Source organism: Diadema setosum, chromosome 2, assembly GCF_964275005.1.
Source record: "Diadema setosum chromosome 2, eeDiaSeto1, whole genome shotgun sequence".
Taxonomy (NCBI): domain Eukaryota; kingdom Metazoa; phylum Echinodermata; class Echinoidea; order Diadematoida; family Diadematidae; genus Diadema; species Diadema setosum.
Genome location: NC_092686.1, coordinates 18,228,118 through 18,255,776, shown reverse-complemented (window position 1 = coordinate 18,255,776; position 27,659 = coordinate 18,228,118). Strand labels below are relative to the sequence as shown.

Sequence of the window (27,659 nt, the reverse complement as noted above, 5' to 3'; positions counted from 1 at the left end):
AGTTTGTGTTTGTAAGTTGCAAAACTTTGTGAGTTTTTATTGAACCATTCAAAATCTTGACTTATCATCCTGTATTTACCCATTGAAATTTGGAGATATGCTGATATCATGCTTCAAAATACTGTAAACTCAAGATAAACATTGCACTGTTTCATTGTTTACTTTCATATAAGGCTCAATTCCTTTCTCATATACACTTTATAGTCCCAAAGCAAATCTTGAAAATAAAAGATATGCTATCATGTGTAGGACTTCGCTCATTAATTCTATATAAAACGTGGGGGTCTGTGTACATATTTTCTCTTGTTTGTAAGGTCTCCCAAGAGACTTTTAATCCTCAATGATTTGATGACCATGTGTTTACCTAAGGACATCATATTTTGCTTCTAGGGCAGCTACAATCTCGAGTTCCTCCAGGGTGAGTTCAAAAGTGCCTAGGATGACAGCTGAAATCCCATCCAGCCATTCCTCATTCAGCGCACTGTACTCCCTCCACCAGATGGACATCAGCTCTTTTACATCCTGTACATGAGGTACAAGCAATATTTAGAATACATATGAGTTTTGTTTGTTTGTTTGTTTTTTAAGGTACAGGGGGCAAAAAAAGCAACCAGGCAGGAAAATGAGTGGGTCCAGATCTAACACTCATCAGATCATGACTATGGGCATTTACACCGTCAAAAAAAAAGAAAAAAAAATGTAGTTCTTCATACATTACAGTTTTTTATTGGATGTTGCTAGGCATCTACTGGTATGTCAGCAAAACACCGTAATTGAAAAGCCCTCCTTAGGAATGAAGTTTAATGAAATTTGGCAGTTTTATTCAGGTTTGTTTGTTTGTTTGTTTGTTTGTTTGTTTGTTGCAAATGTAAACACTCATTCCCCAGCTCTCCAGTTTTGTTCCAATGTTTGGTCATGTGACATCCACCCTTGGCATGCGAGTGTCTCCTCCCTGCCTGCCTGATCTTCATGTAAGAATTTCACAGATCAGTGGCTTTCATGCAAAGACAGCTACAAGTTGCACGTGCGCAGCAATTACCTAAAATATATATATATATATATATATATATATATATATATATATATATATATATATATATATGTATATATATAAAGATATATATATATATGTATATATAGATAGAAAGATAGATAGATAGATAGATAGATAGATAGATATAGATATATAGATAGATAGATATATATATACACCAATTTTTCTCCGCAAGCACACTCCTTGCCTAGAAAAGGAATAATTCTGATTTTCTGGCAGTGTAAATGGCCTATCAAAAACTATGAACTTTCCAATACTGTCTTTTTTGTTTTGTTTTTGTTTTTGTTTTTACAGTGTAAATGCCCCAATGTCTGCTCCATCATGCCATTGGCATGCAACAGAAATTTAGCTCTGCTAGTGCATCATTTCTGGATCTAGCTAGATCAGTACCAACCTGCCATCCTGGGTAAATAGGATAGTTATCATTATCATCATCACCATCATCATCATCATCATCATCATCATCCAATCAATGCTATATCATATAGACATCTAAAACTAGACATCTAAAACAAAGGCTTATTTTTTCAATGGAAGAAAAAATGCCAGCAGGCAGAGAAACTCCCAAGTGAGGAACTTTCAAACCTTGTGCTGCATCTCAAGAAGGATGCGCTCCAACTCCTTGGTGTGATGCTGCTGGATGTCCGCCAACACATGAGCAGAAACCTGGGTCAGGCTGAGGTTGTGGCCTCCTCTGATGTCTAGTTGCCTTTATCATGCATATGAGTAAAGACAGAAGGAAGTGAAAGCAAGTGAGAGCAAATGACTTTCAGCATCTTATCCTTCAACTGGAAAGCAAATCATTGATATCACCATTTCCCCAGAAAAGGTGATCCATCAGCAACACTATGTGTGCATTCCTTTACTTTCAAAAGACACACAAAATGACACGAGATGACAAACTGAACATGCATGAAAAAGCAGTAGGTACTTGATGTGTATGTACTATAAGCATCTCCATTCGGAGAGGAGAAAGAGGACTGAGATTTTACTCTTACAATGCTTTCGAAACCTCTAATCAATAGCAGCATGACTGAAGTAGAAAAGTAACCACACAATAAATTAAATTAAAAAAATACTTTGCTAAGCTGTATGCTTGGTTTCCTTCTCCCAAACATGTATGCAAAAGTCCCTCCTCTAATATCAGTTTCATGGATCTTTCAAGTCGACCCTGACAATTAATTATCACAAATCATCTTCACTTGAAAGGAGCTAAAACATGGTAAACTCTTCAAAGAGTTTTCCTTTCCTCATCTTTATATCTTCTACCCCTGGTGGGCATGGTAGCAAATTTGAATTTCCACTGAAGGAAAAGACTGTTGGTCTAACCAGCCAATGACAGGCTTTTTGTTTTCTTTCAATACCACGATACCAATGTATCTGAGTATAATGCATGTCATGGAAGTAGGGGTACAGGAAATAATGGTGTTGAGCCTACTATATGTCAAACCAATGTGTTATCACCAGAATGACAGACTTCAATACAACAGTTTGAAAGAGCTTTTTCGGACTCTAAGGTTCTTACTTATTCTCATGGTAGAGCCAGGCGCCTTCAAGCAACATTTTGATGTGTGCCTTCTGCTTTGCACGCATGAAGTCTGCCGAAGACTGGCGCCAGTTGGAGCACTGGGCTCTCAGCTCATTGATTCTCTCCTCTCTCCCTTCCCTAGTGGTTCTCCTGCGGGCTACTGCTCGCCAGGCCTTGCTCTCCTTGCCTTGAAGCATGTACACCATCATCTACAGAGAACACAAGGCAATGTGTCATATCAACTCTTGCCTTGACACTGTGGGTGTTTCTGGCTTCATACAATCCTGGCTCATTGCGTCAAATGTAAATATTCTATGAAACCTAGATATCAACCTGGCTACGCTGTGGAATGCAACTCAAGGGGAAGGTTTGGACAATGTCGTATTCCTTACTGCTCGATGACATACAGGCTTTATTAGATTTATGTAGTCATGAGCAGATTTGCTATAATGTGCAGAAGAAAGTGTAGCAGCTGGGGTACAAAGCAATTATGATGACAACATCCACCAATGCTCACCTGTCTTTCGTGGATGTGTTTACGGAGTACAGCACGCATGACCTGAACTTGGATGTCTACAATCCCACGACTGCGTCCTTCCATGGGTGGGTGTTCTCCTGATGGCTTGTCTGGGAAGGTCCCCATTGGGGCCTTGTGGAGACGCTCTAAAGCTAGCAGCTCATGCAGATCACGATCATAATCATAACTGCATGCACAAGAGGATACAGAGCAATTTCACTTTTTATACTTATTAACTAACACATCCAATACTCCTGCTTAACTGCACTCCTTTCTTGAGATGGCATTTAATAAACCACCTATTTGTTTCTCACCACATTTACATGATGCATGCAGCTATCAATAAGATTAGAAAACATCTACATCAATTATTCTTTTTGAAAGTTAAATAGAAATTGAAATACTTGATCATGACAAGATTAAACATAATAGTAAAGGGAATTAAAGATTAAACACAACAATGAATGGAATTAAAGATTAACCATTAAAATAATTATTCAAATTTGTTTTTTAGTTAATTAAAAAACTAAGATTCATATTGTTCATGTTATCTACTGCAAGCAAAGATTTCCAACTGACCAGGACATTTTGATATCCTGTGTCCGCTCAGAGATGCCCATTGCCATTGCCGAGTATTCCAGCTGAGAGGGCTCCCAGCTTGCAATGAGCTGTTGGCTGACATAGTAGACATACTCAGTCACCATCTCTGCAGCGAAGAGAGGTCTACCCTGGCTGCCCTTCAACAAGGAGAGGACAAAGTCCTTCTCAGACATGTGTCTTTTGTGCAGGTCAATCAGAAGCTGGCCTGCTGTGGCTCTGCCTGCAGATACAGAGAGAAAGAGATTTTGTAACAATCGGTTTTGTCTCAACTGTATGGTCACATTGTGAACTTTAATATATTTCTATATGAATCAGACAATACCAGTTCATTTTGCCAAATGAGAACAGAAACGCATGATAAAGGGACTTTGCAGGCATTCTAAAGTTCATACCATGTAATAACCAAGTTAGTACGGGAAGAGGCATAAAAAGGGGTGTCACACACAAAACAAATACATCACCCTAGTCACAAAACTTGATATTTTAATTCCAGTTATCACAGACTCATAATTATATGAGGTTTGACTTACTTTTTTGTTGTTGTTGTTTTTTTGCTGCCCCCATTCTCCAGAAAAACTTAAATTACATAAGTAAACATTAATGACTGTATGATTCTGCAATTGGTCTAGAAACCCTGAGAAGTACAATCTGAGATTTAGAAATGTTTGTATTTAAAATGCCTGACTGTGACAAAATCTGACCTGTGCTTTGTGAACAACATTCCTCAAAACATTATCAATTATATGGTAGCCTAGCTGTCATAGAATCATTTATTTAGGCCACAAACTACCTACCTTGAACTTTCTGCATGTGTTCAGCAGCAAATGCCAAGTAGCGCTCCTCTTCTGACTTCCCCTCTGCCTGCAATTTCTTCTCATTGTCCTGCAACTCCTTCAGGTATTTGAGATGTGCCAGTCGGTCAAAACCCATCACAGAAGTCAGCGTGAAGTCATAAACCTGGTATGAGATGCTCAGCTGAGTGACTTTCTCAAAGTCACCCTTGATGCGGTATTCTGTCTCTTTGGTCTTGACGCGCAAAACCTGTTCCTCACGCTCACTCTCACGCATTGAGGACCAGATGGTATCACCTGAAGAAGGAAAAAAACAAAATAGAAAGAGCTGTAGATGCAGGTTGTCTTACTTTATAACTTTGCCAATATTTGAACCTAATGATATGTAATGGATAGCCTGTGACAATAATTTTCTCCTCTTCATCTTGCTCATATTGTAGAACGTACACTCAGACCACAGACGCAAAATGACCTGATATTATATTTAGAGAGAATGTTCCTTGTAGTTGAATTTCTGTTGATGCTCCAAACAAAAAAACAAACAAAAAGCAAACAAACAAAACAGAAAATAAAACATGCTTTCATAATATAATGACTTAGCATGAAAAGAGTTATGTCTACAATGCTGCTTGATTTTCTGTTCTCAGCGTGTTCCATGACAAAATAATCATACAGAAAATGAGACGTTTTAAGCATGAAAGTAGGGGTGTGCCTCCGGTGATGAAAATTGCGACTCACCAACATGCTTCTGTGTGGATTCCCAGAGCAGCTTCTCTCTCAGGATATCATACTTCTCTTCCATGGCCTCCATAAGATCCTGTACTGTGACAGTATTTCGCTTTGTGCCATCTCCTTCAAAGGCATCATAGCCGTCATCAAACAGGAGAGACTCAACCCCAAGTTGCACCCACCTACACCAGCCAACAGATGTATTTTATTTGTTTAATCAAATTTTACTAAACATGAAAGTCATATGTCAAAAATCAATCACATCAATTGTAAGTCAGTGCATATATGCCCACAACAAATTACTACAGGATAATGTGTGCAAAATACTGTGTGAAAAGGCAACTACAGAACTCTGGTGGTATGACTGAAATATCACAAACAATTTGATGCAATTAGAATTATGAGGGATTCCAAACGTTGAAGTTTATTTGATGTCATCTACGATCATCATTTTTTTTTTTTTTTTGTGCAAAGTATCTTTATTCCAATATGGCCATGTTCTTTGGGCATGTAGAAAAATACATTTAGGACTACATTCTATCAAATGATTGCACAATGTAGTTTCTTTCTGCACATCCATTCTTAAAAGCAAATCAATCAATTTGCCACTTCATTAAGTTCAAGCAAGTCAATCTTTAAAGCCATTCAATCAATATGTCCTATATCTTTAAAGATGACAAAGAGATATGTTCATGGTAATAGCTATCACTACTATAGGTGAAATTTATTGCATATAAGGCAATGATAATCACTGCGTTTTCAAACAAATGCAAGGTAGAAAATCATACACAGCTTGCCATACATACTAGTACACATGCATGTACTGAATGTAAATCAATTTGTTCATTGCAGCTCTGCAGCATCCTACAATGAAGGAAAAGTATTAAAGGCTCAGTTGCATCATACAGTATATAAGTTTGACTTACACAGTTAAAATTACAAGTTCCATGACTTCCTGGTCAATTTCTACTGAAAACGTGACACACTAAGTATCATAATTTTAGACAAGAGTGTAGTATATTGCCAATCTAAAAATACAAGGAATATCTCCTCATAACACATATGAATAATTACTACAATAGTAGGCTGATTTCCTTTCACTTAAAACTTATGTGAGGGAAGTGAATGCACAGTTAAGTTTACCTGTTGAGTTTTCTCCTTGCCTCATTCCTGAATCTATTACTGTACTGCTGCTTCTCTTGGGCTTCTATTGCAGAGATGAAGTCATCCTGGACAAATTATGGATGAAAAATAAATTACAGTACTGTCAACAATTATCATGGAACAGTGTAAGGCAATGTGCAATCTCATTGGTCGAGAGCTGTGTGTTGATTTTTGCTGTCCAGAAGTTTGATATCAAGCAATTATTACAATCATTGATGATAGCCATTGTAGACATGCTAACAAGCAGTTAGCTCACTGCAATAGGTCACCAAGCAAGATGGCTAGCCTTACATCTGATAGTTTGCCATGCTTTGGTTACTACTAGAAGCATTACTAAAAAAAGGAGAAAAAATGAAGGTTTGGAAAAAATAAATTGGCCACTGCTCTACGAAACAGATGATGTACATGCTTCTTTGTATGTCAGTATGAATAGTGTGTGCATGCAGCAACTACGGAAACTGGTCATAACCCATGAGACACAGCTGAGTGGGTTAAGCAATGCCACAGTTATCTTGTGCACACAATTCATACTAACTAAGTAACACACTCAGATCTGCGCATCATTTGTATACTATCTGGGATGTAAGTGCACTTCTGCAATGAACGTTATGTACCGTACCATGGTGCCATTGATGCTATCAAATTTAAGAAATATGTGAAGCAAGAAGGTGGTGTTTTTGGAACATTGTGTCTGTATATCAGTAATACTCAATATAATGAAGGCATGTGGCATGCATTTGTAAAAATTCAGATCAAGTACATTCTGCTTTCAAAGAGAATGATGCAAATGCATTATGATATCTTTCTTTAGTATTGAGTGTGTTTTAAAAGTAACCTCTGTTTGCTGATAGAATATGCTGTTTACTCTATTCCATCTACTATTGCTTGCAACAGGACCATGAATTCAAAGTTATGACAGTGGTCGCTGTGATGAGTGTTATCCAGTTGGTGATAAATCACAATTCAAGTTCCCTCTGCTTTGCCAATCTGTTTCATCAAGAGATTCAAAGTGACTCTTGCTATCAGGACAGTGATTTTGTGGGTACCATCAAACACATTTACCACATTTTAAGTATCAACTGCTGGCTTCCCCGTGGACCATTCATAACCATCTACAGTACCTGGGTGGATACACATTACATAACCTCGGCTCAATTAGTGAATAATTCAGAGTATTATAAAATTTGATGCAACAAACTTCTGGCCCTTTAAGAAAGCACCAAACAATAGTCATGATAAGCCTTTAGCTCAGTAGAATGGCAAAAGCACTGCTACACAGCATCTAAATCATTGAGGGGGACAACAGTAGTCATTATGGTATTACAAAGACAGGGAGGGAAAGAGAGAGAGAGAGAACAAAAATATATGAGATACATTTATACCTAAGCTATGAAGATTTTTTTTTCTTTTTTCTTTTTTTTTAGTGGATCATCAGGCAAACTAAACATTGCCCACAATAATTTCACTGATACCAGGACTGATTTCAGAAGCAACAAACCAAGGAGAGCCGAAGGACGAATATTTGCCTGAAAGCTGTAGGCAAAGGCTACGAGTAATTACTGTAAAATGCAGTACCTGGAGGTTCATGACCTTTCTGCGTCTGTGCATGTCCTGTTTCTTTTTCTCCTTGTCCAGCATGTCTGCTGTAGTAATGATCTCCTCATAGCTGCAGCTAGTCCCTGGTAGTGGCCAGTTGCAGAGCCACATCCGAATCTCAGAATAGCTGACATCCTCATGAGGATGGGCTCGGGACTCCAGGAAACCGTGCCAAGTGGCAAAGGTGAAGTGCTCCTGGTGTGTGGCTTTCATCAGGAACAGGGCATCCTTTGTCGAAATCCTGTCTGCATCCTTATATCAAGATGAAAATTGTAAAAATCATGACATAAGTGACAAAATCAATTCTTAAAAACACATGACATCATATTGAGCACCAAGTCTTGAAAAGGCACAAAGCAAACTTGTTACACTTTATACTCAAGTAGTTCAAAAAGCAAAAATCTCTCAAACACGTAAATTATGGACAAATGATCATGACATCATACAATTTGTCATCATATAGCACTGGATTATCACTTAAGTGCTCTTAAAGTGCAAGCTACACTAAGGCATAAAAGTATAACAGAAATTGTAAAAATGAATAAGCATAAGCTTTAAGATTGGTTCTGACAAAGGTTTTCAATAAGATAAAATCTTACCTTTGTATCTAAGCCTTTAAAATCCCACCATGTTCCATGCTCAATTTGGCGTCTGCGCTCCAGTTCCACAACTAGATCCAGAAATTGCGCTTTCTGGCATCTTCCATTTGCTTCCTTCCCACAGACATGTTTAATGGCTTCTGACACCTGAATAGGAAATGATTGTCATTGCTAGTTGAAACTTAAAGGAGTCCTGAAACTCAGTATTTTTGGGGTAGAAATAAAAAGGAAATCTGAAAATCGCTGATTTGAAAGTTTGATTCTCTAACTGTGATTGAGACTGATATTTCTTCCTTTCAAATGCTAATCAGACTAATGTCGTTTAGCATCACAATCCCGAAAATCTAATGCAATTCTTGTTCTGCCAATGTGGAACAGTCAATATTCATTAGTGAGTGATCAGCAAGTAACCACTTTATGTAACACAAAAGGATTTGATCTATTTTGGGCATGGTCATCATGACTAATGAACTATGTCTCAAGTTGTTGTCAAGTTATTGAGATAATAAGAATAGAATGTGTCTTTGGTATCACAAAGTAAGGTAGAGAAGCATAAGTCTTCTTTTAATGTGGAGTCATAGTGTATGTATGTGGACACTGGTATCTGATCTCGTATTTCAATTAATTTATAACTTCTTACTTGGTCTCTTGCTACTGGCATGAAGTAGAATTCAAGGTAAAACTCCAGGACTTCTTCATACTCAATGAAGCCTCTCTGACGCGAATCAAGGATGTCGTAGACGGCATCAAATTCTGAACTGACTCCCATCTTGGCAGTCAGTCAGTTCAACAGGACTGGTGTCTACTATCAGCAAGGGCACCTAGTGGGAAAGGAGAATGCAGGCAGTAAATAAAAAAGCAACACAATACAAAATTTCTGAAAATACATCACAATTTGCATCTAAAGTTTTCCTGATAAGGGGTCAATAGACTTATTATAATTCATTTAAAAGTAATTTTGTTTCAGATCACTGCAAAGTCCTTCATAGTCTCTATGATGAATGTACCTCACTGTCATGTGACTGAAAAATCTCCCTGTACACAAAGATCTCATACTGTACTGTATGTGAGCAAACATGGGTGTCCACCATGGAGTAATAGTCCATGAGAAGGAAGCGACAGGTCATGTGTCACGCGTAGAAGCAGCAGCAAATTTTCTGAGCCAAATGTCACAATACAATGAAAGCTTCAATCGCAACTTTATTCCTCACACAAATAGCTTGCTTGCATGTGGTTGAACAGCTGTGCTCCATGGTAGGTATTCAGGAAAACTCTAAATTTTTGTTGTAGTTGTGGTAATGACCATGTGCACACATGTCTGCAAAAGTCATGCCTCCCAGACCTGGACAATAAGCTGCAGGCCATTCACAAGAAAAATAACCATAGCTCTGTCACAAGATTTACACCCCAGCAAAGCTTAATATTTTCTCTACAACTCTGCTCACTGCACGTCTAGTATAAACATTCCTTTGAAATACATGACTTTCTAAAGACTAAAGTGCTCATGCATTGCGGTCTCAGCATAATGTGGCACACAAGGGGTTTACTAGTACATCTTGGCACAGAGAGTTAATACAGTGGCTCTTGCTAAAAGAGTGGTTGGTTCAACCTTAGACAGAAAAATCCATCTCTCTGGAGGAGTTTTAGAAATAACATTTTTTAAACTTTTATGGTCCTCCTAAGGAGTCCCCATTCCATGAAGGCATCGGGCGTAGTCCCCGTGGAACATATCCCCGAAGATATTAAAGACACACACTGATCTTTTGGTAAAGTACGACCTGTGCAACTCATCCGGTGTATGAAACCGTCCATCACATCAAATTTTGAAACCATGCACAGTCATCATTTAAATGTATTGATATCCAGAGCAAAAAGTAATAAAAAGAATAAAGTAAGACTTGATCACATTTGACGATGATACCTAACCAGTATACATGTTTCCAGTATCCATCACTGAACTTGTGGTTCCATTGAAATCTTCAGCATTTTTCCCGCATTTTTACTCTCCAAGGACTCTAGATCTACATGAGTTAGATTTCATAGAATTTCAGTTTCAAGGGTAAATGAAATTTGAAACATGCACAAACTTTTAACTTTTAACTAGTGAGCCTAGTTCTACCAGTACCACATGATTGAAAGAATTCAGAATGCACTGACGGTGACAGTAGTGACATGACACTAGAGTAGCGGACCCAGTTTGCGGCAGGTTAAGGCCGTTTCAAGGGTATTTACACTGGTAAAACGAGCAACAGAAATTAAATGTTTTGTTTTGTTTTTTTTAAATTGGAAGAGGCCTCTTGACACTGCGTCACAATTTTGTATGGTGGACTGAATTACCCTACTACTAGTCCCTAGTCATAATAATCTAATCAATTTTATGCAGAAAATTTGCAACCACCAAGAGGACCCGGCTTGCGGCAGGGGCCCGGCCGGGGGGGGGGGGGGGGGGGTCCGGTTTGCAGCACCACACACAAAAATGTCCCCTGATTTCTTCAAACATTAAAATTTTGCAAAAACCAAATATATTTGATGGTCCAACTAACTAGATTTCAGCTTGTTAGAACACTTTATTTGGATTCATTATCTCGAATCCTCGATTCTTCACAATTTCATAGTTTTTCAAGATTGCATGTACAGTTGAACCTCTCGTATCCGGACAAGTTGGGACCGGGGCTCATCCGGATAAGGGATTTGGCCGGATACGGGAGACTCAATGCTTTATACATGTACATACATACACATGTACTGATGTAGCCCATTGTAGTACCACATGAGTAATGTGTATACTGCAACCTTTTCATTGTTACACTCAGTAACAGACCCCAAAATAGAGGTGTATGTTAATGTTGGAAGTAATGTGTAATTCGTGTGTGTTTGTGTAGGAGTTCTCAAGGAGTTGGGAATCCCCCTTTCCTCCCGTAATTATTAAAAAAAAAAAAAAATCACGGCGAGATTGCGTCCGTATAATAGAGAGATCCGGATAAACAGTGATAAAGGGAGGCCGGATAAGAGAGGTTCAACTGTATTTCGTCAATTTCCACCCATTTTGACATGTAAAATAGCGCTATGTGTGTAAATCCCATAGGTGCCGCAAACCGGACCCATCCCCGACATTTTGGTCACTGACTGTTGCAATCCTCAAAACTGACAAAGGAAATTAATTTTAGAATATTAGACCATATCTAAACACAGTTAGAATTACTAACCGTTACACGAGGAATATCCTTACCATGCCAGGCCTCTTTTCATAGTAAGATTTTGTAGAAAGATACAAACAAGGGATAATGGTGGTTGCCTGGCCTAGCAACAGAACAAAATCTTAACCGTTATGTTTTGTTAAGAAAGTCATAGAAATAAATCTACTTTGCCTTTTTAAAAACAGTGTGACACAGACAGTTTAAATTAGAATTATGAAGGCCACCATCCGAGTTATTTCATGATTCTGGTATTAAAAGAAAGCTCTTCAGTTGCTCTTCAAATAAAACAATTTAGAAAAAAATAGGGGGGTCTACCCTTTGACTTTTGAAGATATGGTTAGATATTCCTAGGGGTGCCGCAAACTGGACCCCTGCAGCAAACTGGCAGTAGTGGTGCCCCGACTCTGTCTAGGTAGAAATTTAGCCGATGCGGGCGATCATGGCGGTAATTACTGTAGGCTAGATGATCTAGAAACCTTCTCTTCAAACCAAGAACACATCACTGCAGATGCAGATTCTTATAGACCCCTATCACTCTCTATCTAGCTGTCATAGTGTAGGCAGCCGGCAGTGTACTCTCAAACATCCACTGACACTGTGTAAAAGTAGGAGTCAACAAACGGCCTCAGGCTCGAGCTCGTATCCGTTGGCCAAAGGAGTTGCAGATTGCGCTATAAAAACAACAAAACCCGTGTGACCCTGATTTCAAGATCCACTCCAGGATAATATGAATATAATCTAGTATGGAAATACCTTTTCTATTTTGTGCTCCTCCTCGGTGTTCTCGCTCACTCATCCCATCTCTATCATGGCCAGAACTACGTAGACGGTCTAGTAAGTTTTATAGGCCTATTTAGGTACCAACGTACGTAAAATGTACCATAGCACGTACCCGTACCGTAGAAACCCTACGTACCTGCCACCGGTAGTGGTCTGAGATGTGACAGTATGAGCTGTAAGGTCTATCATGCATGCAGCAAAAGCTTGGGATTGACGTCATTGTCGCAGGGGCAACACTGCAGTTCTGGGAGCCATTATGTAATTGTTGCCAAACTAGAATGGAAGTCTCGTTTACATGTTTTTTTTAAGTATTTTGTTCTTAAATTCAAATATGTTATCATAATATATGTAAAATAAATTTATCGGACTAAAAGTAAATACGGTATACAGGTTTATGAAAACTAGAGTAATATTTGATAATGTTCTATAACTGGAGAAACATTAGCAAGCATAACACAATTTTATCCAGCGCTAGCAGCCGACAAGTAAATACTTGGTACAAGGAAGCGCATATGCATGCAAACATCGTACACTCCAGTGCATGATGCACAGCATTTTGATTTATGAGTGATCTTTGATGGGAGACCTCTCTGAACTCTGTCATCTCCGGCTGGACCCTGAGTGAGATCCCGATCCCTGATTCTGCACATTTCTTCCTTCTGCTTCTGGCAGTTTCTTCGCTTGGCTGCAGAAGTGATCCACGGCAGGCTGACTAAAACGACCAGATGTCATTTTTGACGGTGCATAGCCATATCACTGATCAGGTCTAACGTTAGAGGTCTACTTTATTTACAATGTATTTAGCTTTTGCCATTGGAGTATGTTTGTGTAAGGTGGTCTTGATTTCCTCCCACATCATGTCAGCAACAGAACTCTGTTCATTATGTGACTTTAGGATTTGCTACTTGTTGAGTGGAGAAGAGATCATTGAAATAAACTGGGTTTATTGAACATTATTATTAAACAGGTGCCTGATGATGGGGGTGGGGGGATGGGAAAAGGAAAATTGTGGAATAGCCCCAATCGTAGACTCATTGGTTTGTTCTTCTGCAAGCTCATGAAATGGCCCTATATTAAAATCATAGGCTCGTTGGTTCGTGGACCAGAGACTTGGGCAAAATCGTTAAATAAGTCCCACCATTTATAGGGTGCGTGCATCTGTACTCGGAACCAAGGTTAGGGTAATGTAGGGTTGTATCTATTTTTAAGATTAGTCGAAGGACATTATTAGAAATTGAAGTCTTTCTGAGAATAAGGAAAGAAAAGAAAAAGAAAGAAAGAAGGAAGGACGGAAGATGAGCACTACAGAGACTTCAAACATTATTATTTCAAGTACTGGTACTCTGTACGTAGAGCGGGTTTTTACTGCCTACGTACGTACTCCAGTTCATAGGTCATTGGTCAAGCTACTGTCATACGCCTCGCATGATTCTGCACTTGTTCCACTGTCTGGAATTTTGGTGGCCTGAAAAAGAAATGTGGTGGTCTAAAATTATTATGGAAATGTGACAATCCATTGTCTTAAAGTGCCTGATTAGGCCACCAAAAGATAGCATTTTGAGAAATTTGGTGGCCCAACATCAAATTTTAGTTGCCCCGTACCACAGGGCTATACTGCTAATGTGGCGAGCTGTCTAAGCATTAAAGGGATGGTATAGTTTTGGATGAAATGAGACTTCAGCTTTCCAACATTTTTTTAAAAGGTACTTTTTGAGATGGTGAGAAACCTCTTATTATAATTGTAAGGGGAATTCAAAGTTTATTTGATAAAAATTGGTTTTGAAATGGCTGAGATATCCTAAATGAAGTGACCCTAATGAAAGGTGGGACCCACCTTCTTGGATCGACCGCTTTGTTTTACTTTGTTTTTGTACGTATGACTCGGTCATTTCAAAACCGATTTTCATCAAATAAAATTTGAATTCCTCACGGAATCGTACTTTAACGTTTCATAAAGTGGTTTCTAACCGCAAAGTATCTTGCAAAAAAGTAAAAGCAGAATCCCGATCTCAACCAATACTACTTACTAGGTTCCGGTTCTATATCATCTCTTTATACATGTTTATGTTCAATTAACTATACACAGGTTTACCCCTGCCTCGAGTGCCTCTACACATCAAACACATCAGCACTTGCATGTCATCTGGTTGGGCTATTGTTCAATGAGCTACAAGGCCTACAGGATCAGAATCCAAGTCTTCAATCCATCCTCATGAACTAGCTACTACACTTTGTATGTTTTGCAGGCAAGAGCCCAGCAAGAAAGGACAGCTTGTCGAATTTGGAACATAGTGAAGCACATTCTGGCACTGCACTGCAAGTGCAAGGTAGATACAGTCAGTGTGATGTACGTGTACATTACGAGATCCCTGCTACAAGTCTCGTCCACTCAATCGAAAAGTGCCTGACAAATTCAGAGGTCATCACAATCGCCACTCACTGACGCTGGGCTCGTTTGCTGAAAGTTGGAAGTGCACATGCAGGATTTATGGTGTTTTCCAAGTTGATACAGAGTGATCTGGTAAACGGAGACATAATGAACTTACAGTCAGCAGCAACAAGTTATCTTGGAAGAGCAGCGAGCAAACATTGGAAAGAAATAGTGTGTGACATTTCCAGTGTTATAGGTGGAGTCAAGCCATCTTTTTTATATGACTATCCTCCATGTAAACCAGAATCTTTGCAAAGATTTGCAAGGGATGTCGTTGAACCATTATGTTGTGTAAATGTTGAGAAACCTGTTCCACTTGTACAAGGACAGCAAAGTGAAGTTGCAGAAGATAGCAGTGTTGTGCAAGGGACAGAGTACATAACTTTAATATTGCATGATGACATTATATTTGTAAACAGACTATTGCTGTTGAAGAATATAAGGAAGTTCTTGACTACATTAACTCCAGTCAACAATGTGACAGATGGTGACAACTATGACACTGTAGATGTATCAACATCTCAGTTCTCAGCACTTCTGGTGGATGTTACTGGGACATTAGAGAAGCCAAAGATAGCGAGCCAAGAGGATATTTCAAACTTTACTCTTGCTGCAAGGGATGTTGTGTTTCAAGTTGAAAGAGATTCTGGAGATGTGGTGAATCTCTCATGTAGTGAATGGAATCTCACAACAGTGTTTGGTTTACTGTTGGGCTATCCTGTACTGTATTGGTATGAAGTGGATGTCCATGGAAACTGTCTCTCCTACACTCCATTATGTGTTCACAAGTGCATATGCAATTTTACATTTGAAAGCTTTCCATCCATGAAAAATGAGCACCCGAGCAACACTTGTGTCTTGCAGAAAAAAGAGCATGTTGTTTACTCATTCAGTGCTCCAGAATGTTTGTCATCAAGTCTAGATGAGGTGATTTTGCAGTGGAAAGAAGAAATCACAGAGCGAATTCAAGCATTCAAACAGTGTTCTCTGGTTGCATTTGAAAGCAAAAATGTTACATTACCATCTGTTGCTTTATGATTGTATGAAGACTTACATCGTAATACATTGTACTTATTAATATGACTTCATGACATTAAACTTTGGTTATGCAGTTGAATACATGATTTTCCCTGAAGTTGATCTTACATTTAATGCATATTATGTGTGTAGGTGTAATTTAATGTGTACATCTGGTGCACTCATACTTTGCTGATATTAAACTACAGTGCCAGAAAAGCATCAGAAATTTTGCCTGCGAAGTCCATAATCCAGTCCAAGGGGGAATGGTTGACAATGTTTTGTTTGTTTTTTGTTTATGATGTAGGCACTTAGTTAGGCAGTTCTTTGTGCATTGTATATTTATGTTGATTTTTTTTTTTAAACTGGACCAGCTGGTGATTGGAAGTATGACATACAATGTAGTTCTAAAATCCTTTCCATAAAATCCAATGAAAGTACACTAAAACCATTACTTCTATAGGCCTTTTTCTTTTTCTTTCTTTCTTTTCTTTTTTAAAGCTACGAGTGACTGAGAAAGAGGGAAACTTTTCACCTGTTTAGCTTTGAATAATTCATCAAATACACATGAATTTTCATCTACATGTGTACATGTAGTTGATTTTTCTTGGTAGTTTATGCCAGATGTGAGTATGCCAGTTTTTGGTGAAAGCCTGAATTCAGGCCCTGGTAGTATATGTCGATGTTTTTTCAGGCCCATTCTTTCATTCTAAATTGCATCCTTGGAGTGTCCTTGGGGTCTGCATCAACAACTGTTAAGCTAAGAAAACTCCCTGTCTCTAAGGCCAGAAACTCTGAATATCTCTTTTTATGTTGGATTTAATCATATATGTATTTTCTCTCTAGAAATATTGCTTTCGTTTTGTTTTAAAGGTAATTCATGTCTGTCATATCGCTGTTATTCTGCTCTTCTACATATCTTGTGTTGGAAATACGGACTTTGGCAATACAGTCAACCTTGCTTTTAGAAGTCAAATCTATTTGGACTGAAGAAACAGCTTTGACTTTTAATAGAGAAAATTCGACTTACGAGGGATCAAAATCAATAGAATATAGAGAGAAGATTTGAAAAGACATTTGACTGCAGCGATTAGTACACTTATGCAAGATTGACTTAAGCAAGGTTGACTGTATTATGTATTTTTGTTGATACATGTTATGGTTATTTTGTAAATTATGTCACTTCACTCTCATCAAGCTTGTGTACTGTACCACTACATGGTACTGTATTCACAACATGGAAAAGTACAAATACACATACATGCATACTTCTAGCTGGCTGAATTTTCTCACTCTATTTAATTGGGGGAAAAGACAATAACTGTTACTATACAGTTGTACTTGCACTGTTCATCTTACGTCTTTCTGTGTCTTCTGTGATTCCCCGACAGTTTCATGTTAATTACGGTACACCATTTTATGTGGGCATGCTGCACATGAATGCAATGCACAGGTGACACATCTTGGTATACACGTACTAGCAGTTGTGACTTGGGTATTGTATTACTGTACAAAAAGTTGAGAGAACCCGACTCGAGACCTGCTGTAGATGCTCCAGGTACAGTATGAAAGAATGCTTTGGTCATAACTCTTATTTCTTATAAGTTCCTTAATTTGATTTCTCTATCATGAATGCTGTCCATGTTTATACACTTGTACATTTGTATAATGTACAACATGTATACACACTGCAAGCACACAATGGGTGTGGTGGATGAGTAATCTCTAATCCATTCAATTTCAATGCAAGTTCACTGGAGCAGAAACAAATAGCACACTCTATACTGAAAACAGAATACTTATACTTTTATTCAGTGATACAGCAGCAAATGTATGATACAATTGTAAATACACATAAAGGACACTTTGTAGAGTTGAATTGTGTTTTGATGACCAACAAATACACACTGCATTCTGCATTACATGTACTTTGATACATAGCACTGCACAATGTACTGTATTGTACTGATTGCCAGTGTACTGGTACACAAAGACCATCCAATTACTTAGATGCATACATTACAATGCATTATGTATGTACTGTACAAGTACATGTACTGATGTACATCAATGCTAAAAGTTGTTCATGTATATACAGTTTACATACAAATGCAATGATACACATTTCATTATTCTTGGCATGTGTGAAAAAAAAATGTAGCTACAATTTAATTAACCAAAAAATGGAATCTGAAAAAAAACCCTGAAATTATCCAAAGTTGTAGCCTCTAATCTGTAGTCGATTGAAAAAGGACAAGAGGAATGTGAAACTCACACTTGACCTGTGGAAGAGAAATAATCAGTGATCGCAGTGACATCCATTCTTTTTGCCACGCACATAATGTATACAAGTGTACTCAAAAGATGTTTGCCATAATCATTGAAATGACTAATTTCAAGCTACATTACAGCAAGCTCATTTGCTTAAAAAAAAAAAAAGAAAAAAGAAGAGATTACATGGTGTTGGGGAAAAAACTTACTTGCTTGTAAATTTCTACTTTTATTCAATAAAAGTGGAAATTTGCATGCGAGTAAGTTTTCACCCCGGCCAAGGAAGATGAATTTCAAGTGTTTTTAAATCCATGGAATCATATCATCAAACAGAGTTTATATATCAAGCAAAAGTATTCACAGACTTTTATTTTGTGCTGGTTTCTGGTCATGTAAAATGAGAACTTCTACTTTTACAGTATTTTAAGCCTGAATATGTATGCTGCCTCCTCAAACCCATACTTAGATGATCTAATATTACAAGATGTTGACATACATACATGTATACTGGACCAGAAAAGTTTGATGATGCGTAATCTGCTAACTTTCTGACTCGTTACTCCAGAATGCTACTAAAGCTACAAAGGTGTACAAGTGATATACACAGTGTAGGCCTCCATGTGTACATGTATTTCTCTAAATTTATACATGTACACTGTAGTTGCTTCTTGAGAATGAAATGCCAAAGGATCAGATTGCATCTGAAGTACTTGTATGTGCTGCATGAACACTGAAGAGTACATGTCATTATAACTTTCTGTATGGATGTTTAGTACATGTACCTGCAGTCAAACTTCAGTGTACAACGCACCTTCACAGAGCAATGAATACCAGTTGTCCATTGCCAAATACAGTATGCATACATAAGTAATGTCAACCTGGAACTTCATGTACAGCTGTACATTCACTTTTCTAAAGAATCACTACATGTATCAAAATGCACAATTCCACCCATTCCTTTGTTGATGATATTTATCATCAACTATGTTGTACAAAAGTGATATTCTTGCACGACTAATTTTTCACGCTTGGCCAGATAAGAGTTTTGTGTGTTTTTAATTCCACAGTATCAAGACATCACCTACAGGAACATGTGGCAAGCAAAAATATTTGTGTGCTTTAATTTTCGCGCTAGTTTCTGATTGCGCGAAAAATTTCAGCAGCGTGAAAATTTCCACTTTTACAGTACTTTTTCTTTTTTTTAACATCTAGACATATGTCTGTCTATGTATAGACATATGAAAAAACGCATGTCTGATTTTAATGCCAAGTACAGTACCTGCATCTTTGGACAAGTTGAATCTTATCATTGCTTGTCTTTTTGCCCAAGAACCCTTTCAATTAAAACCCCCTGACATGCTGTATCATTGCTTCCAACATTTCTAGCTTTTGCATCTTTCATAACTGTTTGAGATGCATAATATGTTCAAGTCAAATTGATCTTGACCAGATGGACAATTGTGTTTAATCAAAATCAAAACAGTACAGACAACTGATTTTGTGAAGTTAAATTATTACAATCCCATAGATCACAATGCAGATTTTGACTTAATTTTTGCTTTTACAGTGCACTCCTGTTAAAACGAACACAGTTATAACGAAATTCCGGTTATAACGAAGTAAAAATTCGGTTTGTAACGTCCCCCCCCCCTTTTTTTGTTTGTTCAGTTATAACGAAAGAAAACTGCCGGTCCCGAGGATTTCGTTATAACGGGAGTCCACTGTACTATAATATCTAATGGACAATGGCAATTTTTCTGTATTTTAATGTACAATTCATGTTAAGGGAACATGTGCAATAAAAAATACATTAATTATACATTGTAAAATACAGTTGGACCACGTTATTAGGTCAGATATAGCAATACCTGTTGATAATGAGGTATTTTTGCAGTTCCCATTCCTTTTACACGTATATTCCTGTTTTCATCCCACATATAACAAGATACACCCAATGCCGATATATCGAGGAAATTTCAGTGGTCCCAAACAGCTCATAATTATGAGGTTCCATCGTAATTTTTTCTTCAGTAACTGGAAGGTACAGCAGCTCTAAAGCAGTTGGATAAATTTGCACAAGTGCCTAGAACAGAATTTCTCCAATAAAGCACTCAACAACCCCTCCAACCTCTCCCCCAAAAAGCTGAATTGAAATAAATACATCCGAGCACATTAAATGATCAGAATTCAGGTATCACAGAAACATACTGTCCACTGGACATTGAAGAAAGTATAACTGAACAGTTCATATTTTCCCATTGTGAGCATTCTTTCATCTCTGTGTCCAAACTATTTGATGGGTAGGCTCATCCACATCAAGATGTACTGTTCTTCCTGTCTGCAGAAAGCATGCAGGCAAATGCAATTTATGTTCCAATTCAATGTACTTTCTTGTCAATTTGATGTGTATTACACAAACCCTTGAGCATGCATCTTCAACACTACTACACAGAGTATGTAAGAAAATTTTCAAAAAATTTGACAGGAAATTGAATTTTGAAAATTTAAATGGATACAAAATACACAAGATTTTCTAGGGTTTTTCACACATCTTGAATGCCCCAATTATTTGTTCCATGAGGCAAGTTTTCAACAACAAAAAATATATACAGTATATATGATTGTTTGTCACCACTTGCTACACTCAATTGCAATTAAGGCATGTACATACTGTATAGTATTTACACACATTCACATTTACAATGTACAATGCACTGTAGGTATACATGTACAGTATTAGTAAATCAAATATCAGAATCTTCTCCAGTATTTCCAATTTAATAGAATCCCTCATTCATCAACTATCCAATTCTTTCCTTGCTGTTTGGGATTTGTGCATGTGTCTGCAACTGTTTTATATCTTGAAAAACAAGGTTTGTCTTTAAACACACGGAATAATTAAATCGATATAAAAGTAACAGTCTATCAATAAATAGCCTTCTCTACTTTTACTCAAAAGTTATAATTCCTGCTTCTGCTGCTTTTTGAAGTACTTTGGCTTGAGTTCTTCTATCTTTTCAATGAAATCATTCTTCTCTAAGCAGGATTTGCAACTTTCTCCCCAGTCTGTCAAAATCTTCTTCAAGTCCTTTACTTTCAGTTTCTTCAGATCTACTGCATCCAAATCAATTTGTTTTTCTGTAATAGAGAGAGAGAGAGAAGACAAACAGAAGAAAAAATATTAGTATTACGTTAGAGTTGAAAAACAGGTCAGAATGTATCAGCTAGCCCAACCATTCAATGATGAATAGCAAATACATGTATAGCAAAAACACTTCACAAGTACAATCAAGAGTTTGGAATATTCTGTTTGATAACAAACTTTGCAGTGTCAGAAGAAATGTCAACAAGACCAACAACAAATAATGGAATAAATAAAATAACACTTTATTCAAATAAATAGATAACTAAATATAGGAAGAAGAAATGTAAAAGTGAATCCATTGGCAAATTGGCTTTCAATTGGCTTTCTTGTATGAGTGATTGTATAATAGGACAGATAGAATATTAGACTTTGTCATTTCATTTTGTCCTCAACTGCAAACTTGGCTTTCTTCCATTTTCTTTCATGGGTTGAATCAAAATGCAGAGCACATGGTTATAACAAAATTCTCAATGTTGGTCATTTGCAACAAAATTCTCATGAAATGAAGTAAAAATGCAGGTCCCAAATTTCTCATCTATATATATTTATACAGTGTGTCTCTAAAAAAAGTAAACCCAACTTCAACAGCAAATTTTCAGAAAACTATAAAATATTTGCACATTATTTTTTCATGGTTAGATAGTCCAATAAGTCCTCTATCCAATCATACCACGTAGGTTATGTAACTCTCATGCATGACTGAGCATGATTCAACTTAGTGAATGGGTGTGAAATCATCACTGTGGCAAGTTATTTCTTGCTATTGTCATGCATTCAGGTCATATTTGAAATTAAATTTTTGTCACATGTTAGGCCTATGATTACATAACAACTTCAGCAAAGGTTGTTCCAGACACAGGCACACTTCACATGCTTTCCAAACATGGTACAGTTGACAATTGAGCAGAGAGTATATTCCTGGTAACTCGATACCAGGAAACAAGAAGTTTCGTGGAAGTTCAAGAGGCTTTTCGGGTGCAGTTCCCTGACAGGCAGCCTCCAACAAAAAAGAGCCATCTGGTACAATGTGAGAAAGTATGCTGATCATGGAACTTGCCACAGTGATGATTTCACACCCATTCACTAAGTTGAATCATGCTCAGTCATGCATGAGAGTTACATAACCTACGTGGTATCATTGGACAGAGGACTTATTGGACTATCTAACCATGAAAAAATAATGTGTAAATATTTTATAGTTTTCTGAAAATTTGCCGTCGAATTTGGGTTTACTTTTTTTAGAGACACACTGTACAGTGTATACTTCACTGCCATTCCTGAGGACTTTGTTTTAACCCTATTCTAACTTAGCTATTTGAGACCAAGTTTTTACTGAGATCTTGGCCGCCGATAGCACGATGCGCTGCTAAATTTTGCACGAACATAGAGCCGGATGTGAACTACAAGATTATGGTCATATAATATTAAAATATTGATTTTCTATTTTTAGTAAATTAATTCTGCAAATTTATGCTTGAAATCATATTTTTGTAGGGGTTAACTCCCTTAAAAAGACTGAAGGATTGCTACATTTTTGTGTCAGCATTCTTAAAGACACATCAAACAATTTCTTTGCAAAAAAATAGGGCCCCATTTCTCTCTCTCTCTCTTCTTTCGATCTTTAAAATAACAACAACAACAACAAAAAATAGCACAATCAAAATTAATTTCTATTGTTTTTATTGTTTTGTCAAATTCTTATGCATTTCATTTTTCAAAAATTGGTTTTTTTTTGGCCAAAATTTGTTGCAGGCACTTTTTCAAGCTTATTTATATCAGAATTGATTAAAATTTCAACGATTTAAAGTTGAAATAATCTAATTTATATCAATTCAACAAAAAAACACAATTTGCATTGGATTTGCACACAATATCACAAATTTGAGCCGTTTTCAGGTTCACATGCATATGCAAAACATTACTAAACTTTAAAACAATGTACCCAGATGTCGCAAATTTGGTCTCAAAATAAGCGGGAGACTTAAATGAAAAAAGTCATAAAATGGTGCGGCAAAATGATTGCACGTTGCAGAATCATGTCGCAAAATGTCGGGGGGGGGGAGGCAATTTGACCCCCCCCCCCCCCCTTAAGATAGCGTTTAAATGGGAGTCACCTGCAGACATATAATGCATGAGGTACTATCATTGAGAATATCCATGAGGCCCACTTTTAGTATTCATATATATATATATATATTCAGTATATGGGTCTGCAGAATATTATCAAAATGTCAATTTCAGTTCACCTCTCCATCAGATCAATAATATGTCAAAAGATGCATATTCAATCATTCAGAACAAAATCTCTTCACGTGAATACATATTCTGTACACATTTGTACCAACACTTCATTGTAGCTTTTAATTAAACCTGTGATATAGAGTTGGAAAACCACACAAGTAGTTCATATTCTTTTACAATGATATTCATAATGATATGTAGAACAGCAGCAAAGTTTTGTCATAATACATGTTATGTCATTATAAATATGTCTGGAGCTTTATTTCTTGCTTTATCAATAATGTTCATATAATTCGGACAAGTGTTCTTATGATTTTGTTTGTTTCTTTGTTTTAGATTTACTTTGCTTTAAAATCTATAATAAAATCCTAGCAATTATTCTATTACAGCTGTTAATTCAAATACCATACTAAATAGCAAGGACAAAAGTAAGACCCTTTGCATGTGTTTGTTTCTTTGTTTTGGATTTACTTAACTTTAAGAAAAATCATGTAATTATTCTATTACAGCTGTTAACAAATACCGTACTACCACACTACATTGCAAGGACAAAAGTAAGGCCCTTTGAATTTCCCTCAAAGGGAAATAGCCTTACCTTATCATCACTGATACTACATTGATCCATTCCCATCTGGGAAGTAAAACTCACCATATTTCAGCTCACATATCTGACTGTCTTTAGCATTGAGCTTCTTACATATCCTATCAGCAGGCAGAGGGACAGACAGAGGTTTTATCAGATCATTGAGCATCCCAGTTGCAGCATCTTCCGTGCCTCCCATGTAGTAACACTACAGAGATACAAAATGTACATGGAACAGGACATACAATTTTAGTCAAGTGAAAAATGACAACATTACAACATATTCTCTGGTCATCTCAACTTACGGATCATCAGTGCAGCAAGTAAACAAGCTATTCTTGTTGAGAAAAGAGAAGAAGAAAGGGAGAAAAAAATAGATCAATAAACAATTTTACAAGACAGTTGTTTTACCTGTGTTATGCCATACAGTTGTGAAAGAGATAAAACTCAAATATTGAATGATTACATACATTGTACATATTTCCCCCCCCCCCCTTAACAACTGCTTTTAACAATTTAGTAAGAGGTGATGTGCATGCACATTGATTATTACGCATACATCACCTGATAATCTGCATTTTCATACACTACCAATTATTTCATCACTTCAAGGCAATTTGAATGCATGACAGAATGTACAGTAGCTCAAACAATATTGAAGTCAAACCTGAGTGATACTTACAAATCTGTTCTCTTTCCCTTTGGTTCCCTTGCAGTATTTTCTGATCTTCTTTTCGATGACAGCTGTATCTTTTCTGTCCTCATCTGTGATCATGTTTTCCAACTGCTGCACTACACTCAGGCACACTGGGGATAAAATGAAAATACATGTAAGTATGAGGCATGCTTAGTTGTATACTAGTAAGCTGAGGATTGAAATAAAACACACTAAATTAATCTAACATACTTTTTTTGTTCTGATGGGGATAAGAAAAACAACAACATGAAAGTACATTTGAAGTCCTGTCTTGAAGATACAGTGTACTGGATGTCACATACTGGGGTATCTGTACTGCTTTTGCACAGATCTGATGATACTTTTCTTGTTTTAGTTCAAAATTATTGTACAAGACAAACAATGAAAAAAAAAATGGCAGTACAGTTTTTGAAATGAAGATAAAATGTGTATCAGTTGGCTTTGTCAAGGAAAAAAAGAAATCCATGGGTCGACATGCTTGTGTCTCTTGAACAATCAAGAAACCTGAACATGAAAGAATGTCAGCCAATAATGCTGTGTCAGTCAAATTAGGCCTCCCCCCCCCCCCCCCCCCAACATGCACACACACACACACATACTCAAGAGGTCAACCATAATACAAATGCTTGCTCCGGATTCTTAGAAATAGAAACACTAACGTTAGAGCTCCCTTTCAGAATGACAATTGGCTAGGATTTCTGATTTTTTTCTTTTCATTTCTGTTGTTATCTAACAATGTTATTTCTTTTTTTTTTACATATATGTAACACTAACAATAGATATAGGCCCTACATTAAAGGGAAGATAAACCCCAAGAACAATGTGGATTGAGTGAAAGCAGCAACATTAGTAGAACACATCTGTGAAAGTTTGAAGAAAATCGGACAATCGATGCAAAAGTTATGAATTTTTAAAGTTTTGGTGTTGGAACCGCTGGATGAGGAGACTACTAGAGGTTATGACGTATGAGTGGACCACAATACCAAGAAAATATAAAGAAAATCCTTCAAAAATCCATTTTTCATGAAAATAAAAATTCCATCAACTTGATATTGACATGTTATGGGTAGCAATTATTCCCCCTGCTTTCTGAAAGCGGATGGTCCATTGCTCTTTCATAATTCTAGAAAAGTGAATTTTTGTTAAATTTCCTTTATATTTTCTTTGTATTGTTGTCCACTCATACGTCATTTCCTCTAGTAGTCTCCTCATCCAGTGGTTCCAACACAAAAACTTAAAAAATTCATAACTTTTGCATCTATTGTCCGATTTTCCTCAAACTTTCACTGTTGTGTTCTACTAAAGTTGCTGCTTTCACTCAATCCACATTGCTCTTGGGGTTTATCTTCCCTTTAAATTGACAATCAGTGGTCAAACTTTTGTTTAATATGGTTGAATAATGGGCGGATTATAGATCTACTTTTTATCCTCGGATTTCGCTGTAACGTTAGATCTAGACCTAGACTAATATTAACTATACACAGCCCAGTCGCTGTACATGGTACGTCGCGACAGGGCTGTACGCGCGCGACCACCAACCACTAGGAGAGCGACGTAATCGTATTACGATAGCTTTGAATTTTGATACTTAACATCATTTTTGTCACCTCAAACTCAACGAGTATACTTTTCAATATTTACTCTACATCTGATGCTATCAGTATTCAAATGTACGCAATGAAACTTACCGAAATTGATCATCATATCCAGCATGTCCACACGGTACACAATCTTTCACGCCAGGCCTAACTATACACAGCCCAGTCGCTGTACATGGTACGTCGCGACGTACCGACGGTCAGGAATTGCGCCAGAAAGTGTCATTTATTTGTTCCACGGACTTATCGCAAGTGGTCTCCATGGACCCAGTGTGGCGAACTATTCTTCTGTAATAGAAACATGCATTTAACGTGAGTAAAGTATTCTGTTTAAAGGAGAAAAGTATACATTTTCCCAAGTTTTGTAGTGCTAGTTGTGTTGAGGTTCCTCACTTTGAGGCTGCATGCCGCGCTCGTCGGACGCTGTTTTCGCATAGCGTAACAGCGTCTGGTCGGGCTAGACTAATATAGACATCGTATTCTCAATTATCTCTAATAACATACGTACGTTACTAGAAGTTTGTTGTACTCCTAGTTAGGAGCCTTTAATGAGATCGACATGGATACAAATCTAACTTAGAACTAACAACGTTAGAATTAGAATTCTAGTTCAAGAGTGCACCAACCTTGCAAACCAAACCTAAAAATAAAAGAAGAGTGAATTCAGATAAGTTTTTTTTTTTTTTTTTTTTTACTTTAACGTACCATACAACACTGGACTTAATTGGCCAGCAACATCACAGAGATTAGGAATTTTAAGATAATAAAAAGTTATAAAAATAAGACATTATAATTTCACAAACACCCCCACTGCACTGGTCTATTTTATACTCTTACCTTCACATTCACCTTCCTTCAGCTTTGCTTCTGTCAGTGTCAAACATTGTATCACGACTGATAGGAGCAGAATTAGCGCCGGACACAATAAATTTGATGAAACCTGCATCTTTTCTCACTTTGTTTTGAGTGGTGACTTTAACGAATGAACTGTATAAAGTGAAGTCGGCAAGTCAGCAATCGTACGGCATGCAGCAGCACGAGTCAGTTCATATCAGACGTGAAGAAATTTTTGGTCTCGAGAGGTACGTAGTCAGCTTTTAATTTACTCATCGCCGGTCGGT

The 27,659-nt window shown here is 37.2% G+C and overlaps 3 protein-coding genes across 4 annotated transcripts in view; 1 reads left to right on the top strand and 2 right to left on the bottom strand.

Annotated features, from left to right (window-relative positions):
- The window catches only part of LOC140246207 (uncharacterized), a 66,877-nt gene extending 54,315 nt beyond the window's left edge, over positions 1-12,562 (bottom strand). The window contains exons 1-12 of the mRNA XM_072325657.1: positions 12,529-12,562; positions 9,219-9,399; positions 8,579-8,725; positions 7,959-8,231; positions 6,363-6,448; positions 5,229-5,401; positions 4,494-4,787; positions 3,679-3,919; positions 3,100-3,286; positions 2,580-2,791; positions 1,640-1,763; positions 365-522 (exon numbers count right to left, since the gene is read on the bottom strand). Coding sequence (XP_072181758.1) covers positions 365-522; positions 1,640-1,763; positions 2,580-2,791; positions 3,100-3,286; positions 3,679-3,919; positions 4,494-4,787; positions 5,229-5,401; positions 6,363-6,448; positions 7,959-8,231; positions 8,579-8,725; positions 9,219-9,347 — 2,024 coding nt within the window. The 5' untranslated portion in view covers positions 9,348-9,399; positions 12,529-12,562. The remainder of the gene's footprint in view (positions 1-364; positions 523-1,639; positions 1,764-2,579; positions 2,792-3,099; positions 3,287-3,678; positions 3,920-4,493; positions 4,788-5,228; positions 5,402-6,362; positions 6,449-7,958; positions 8,232-8,578; positions 8,726-9,218; positions 9,400-12,528) is intronic.
- Positions 12,563-13,064: 502 nt separating this feature from the next.
- On the top strand, positions 13,065-17,354 carry LOC140246205 (UPF0739 protein C1orf74 homolog). Of its 2 annotated transcripts, none has more exons than XM_072325653.1 (2): positions 13,065-13,295; positions 14,642-17,354. In XM_072325653.1, the coding sequence occupies exon 2, from the start codon at positions 15,044-15,046 to the stop codon at positions 16,022-16,024; it is 981 nt and encodes a 326-aa protein (XP_072181754.1). In that variant the 5' UTR covers positions 13,065-13,295; positions 14,642-15,043; the 3' UTR covers positions 16,025-17,354. The 2 variants fall into 2 exon arrangements, with proteins under 2 accessions (XP_072181754.1, XP_072181755.1); XM_072325654.1 differs by having other exon boundaries at positions 13,065-13,319.
- A 431-nt stretch (positions 17,355-17,785) lies between these two features.
- Positions 17,786-27,657, bottom strand: LOC140246206 (mesencephalic astrocyte-derived neurotrophic factor homolog). Its single transcript, XM_072325655.1, has 4 exons — positions 27,376-27,657; positions 24,926-25,050; positions 24,310-24,451; positions 17,786-21,412 (listed from the first exon to the last, which is right to left on the bottom strand). The coding sequence occupies exons 1-4, from the start codon at positions 27,482-27,484 to the stop codon at positions 21,234-21,236; spliced, it is 555 nt and encodes a 184-aa protein (XP_072181756.1). The 5' UTR covers positions 27,485-27,657; the 3' UTR covers positions 17,786-21,233.
- Positions 27,658-27,659: the final 2 nt, after the last annotated feature.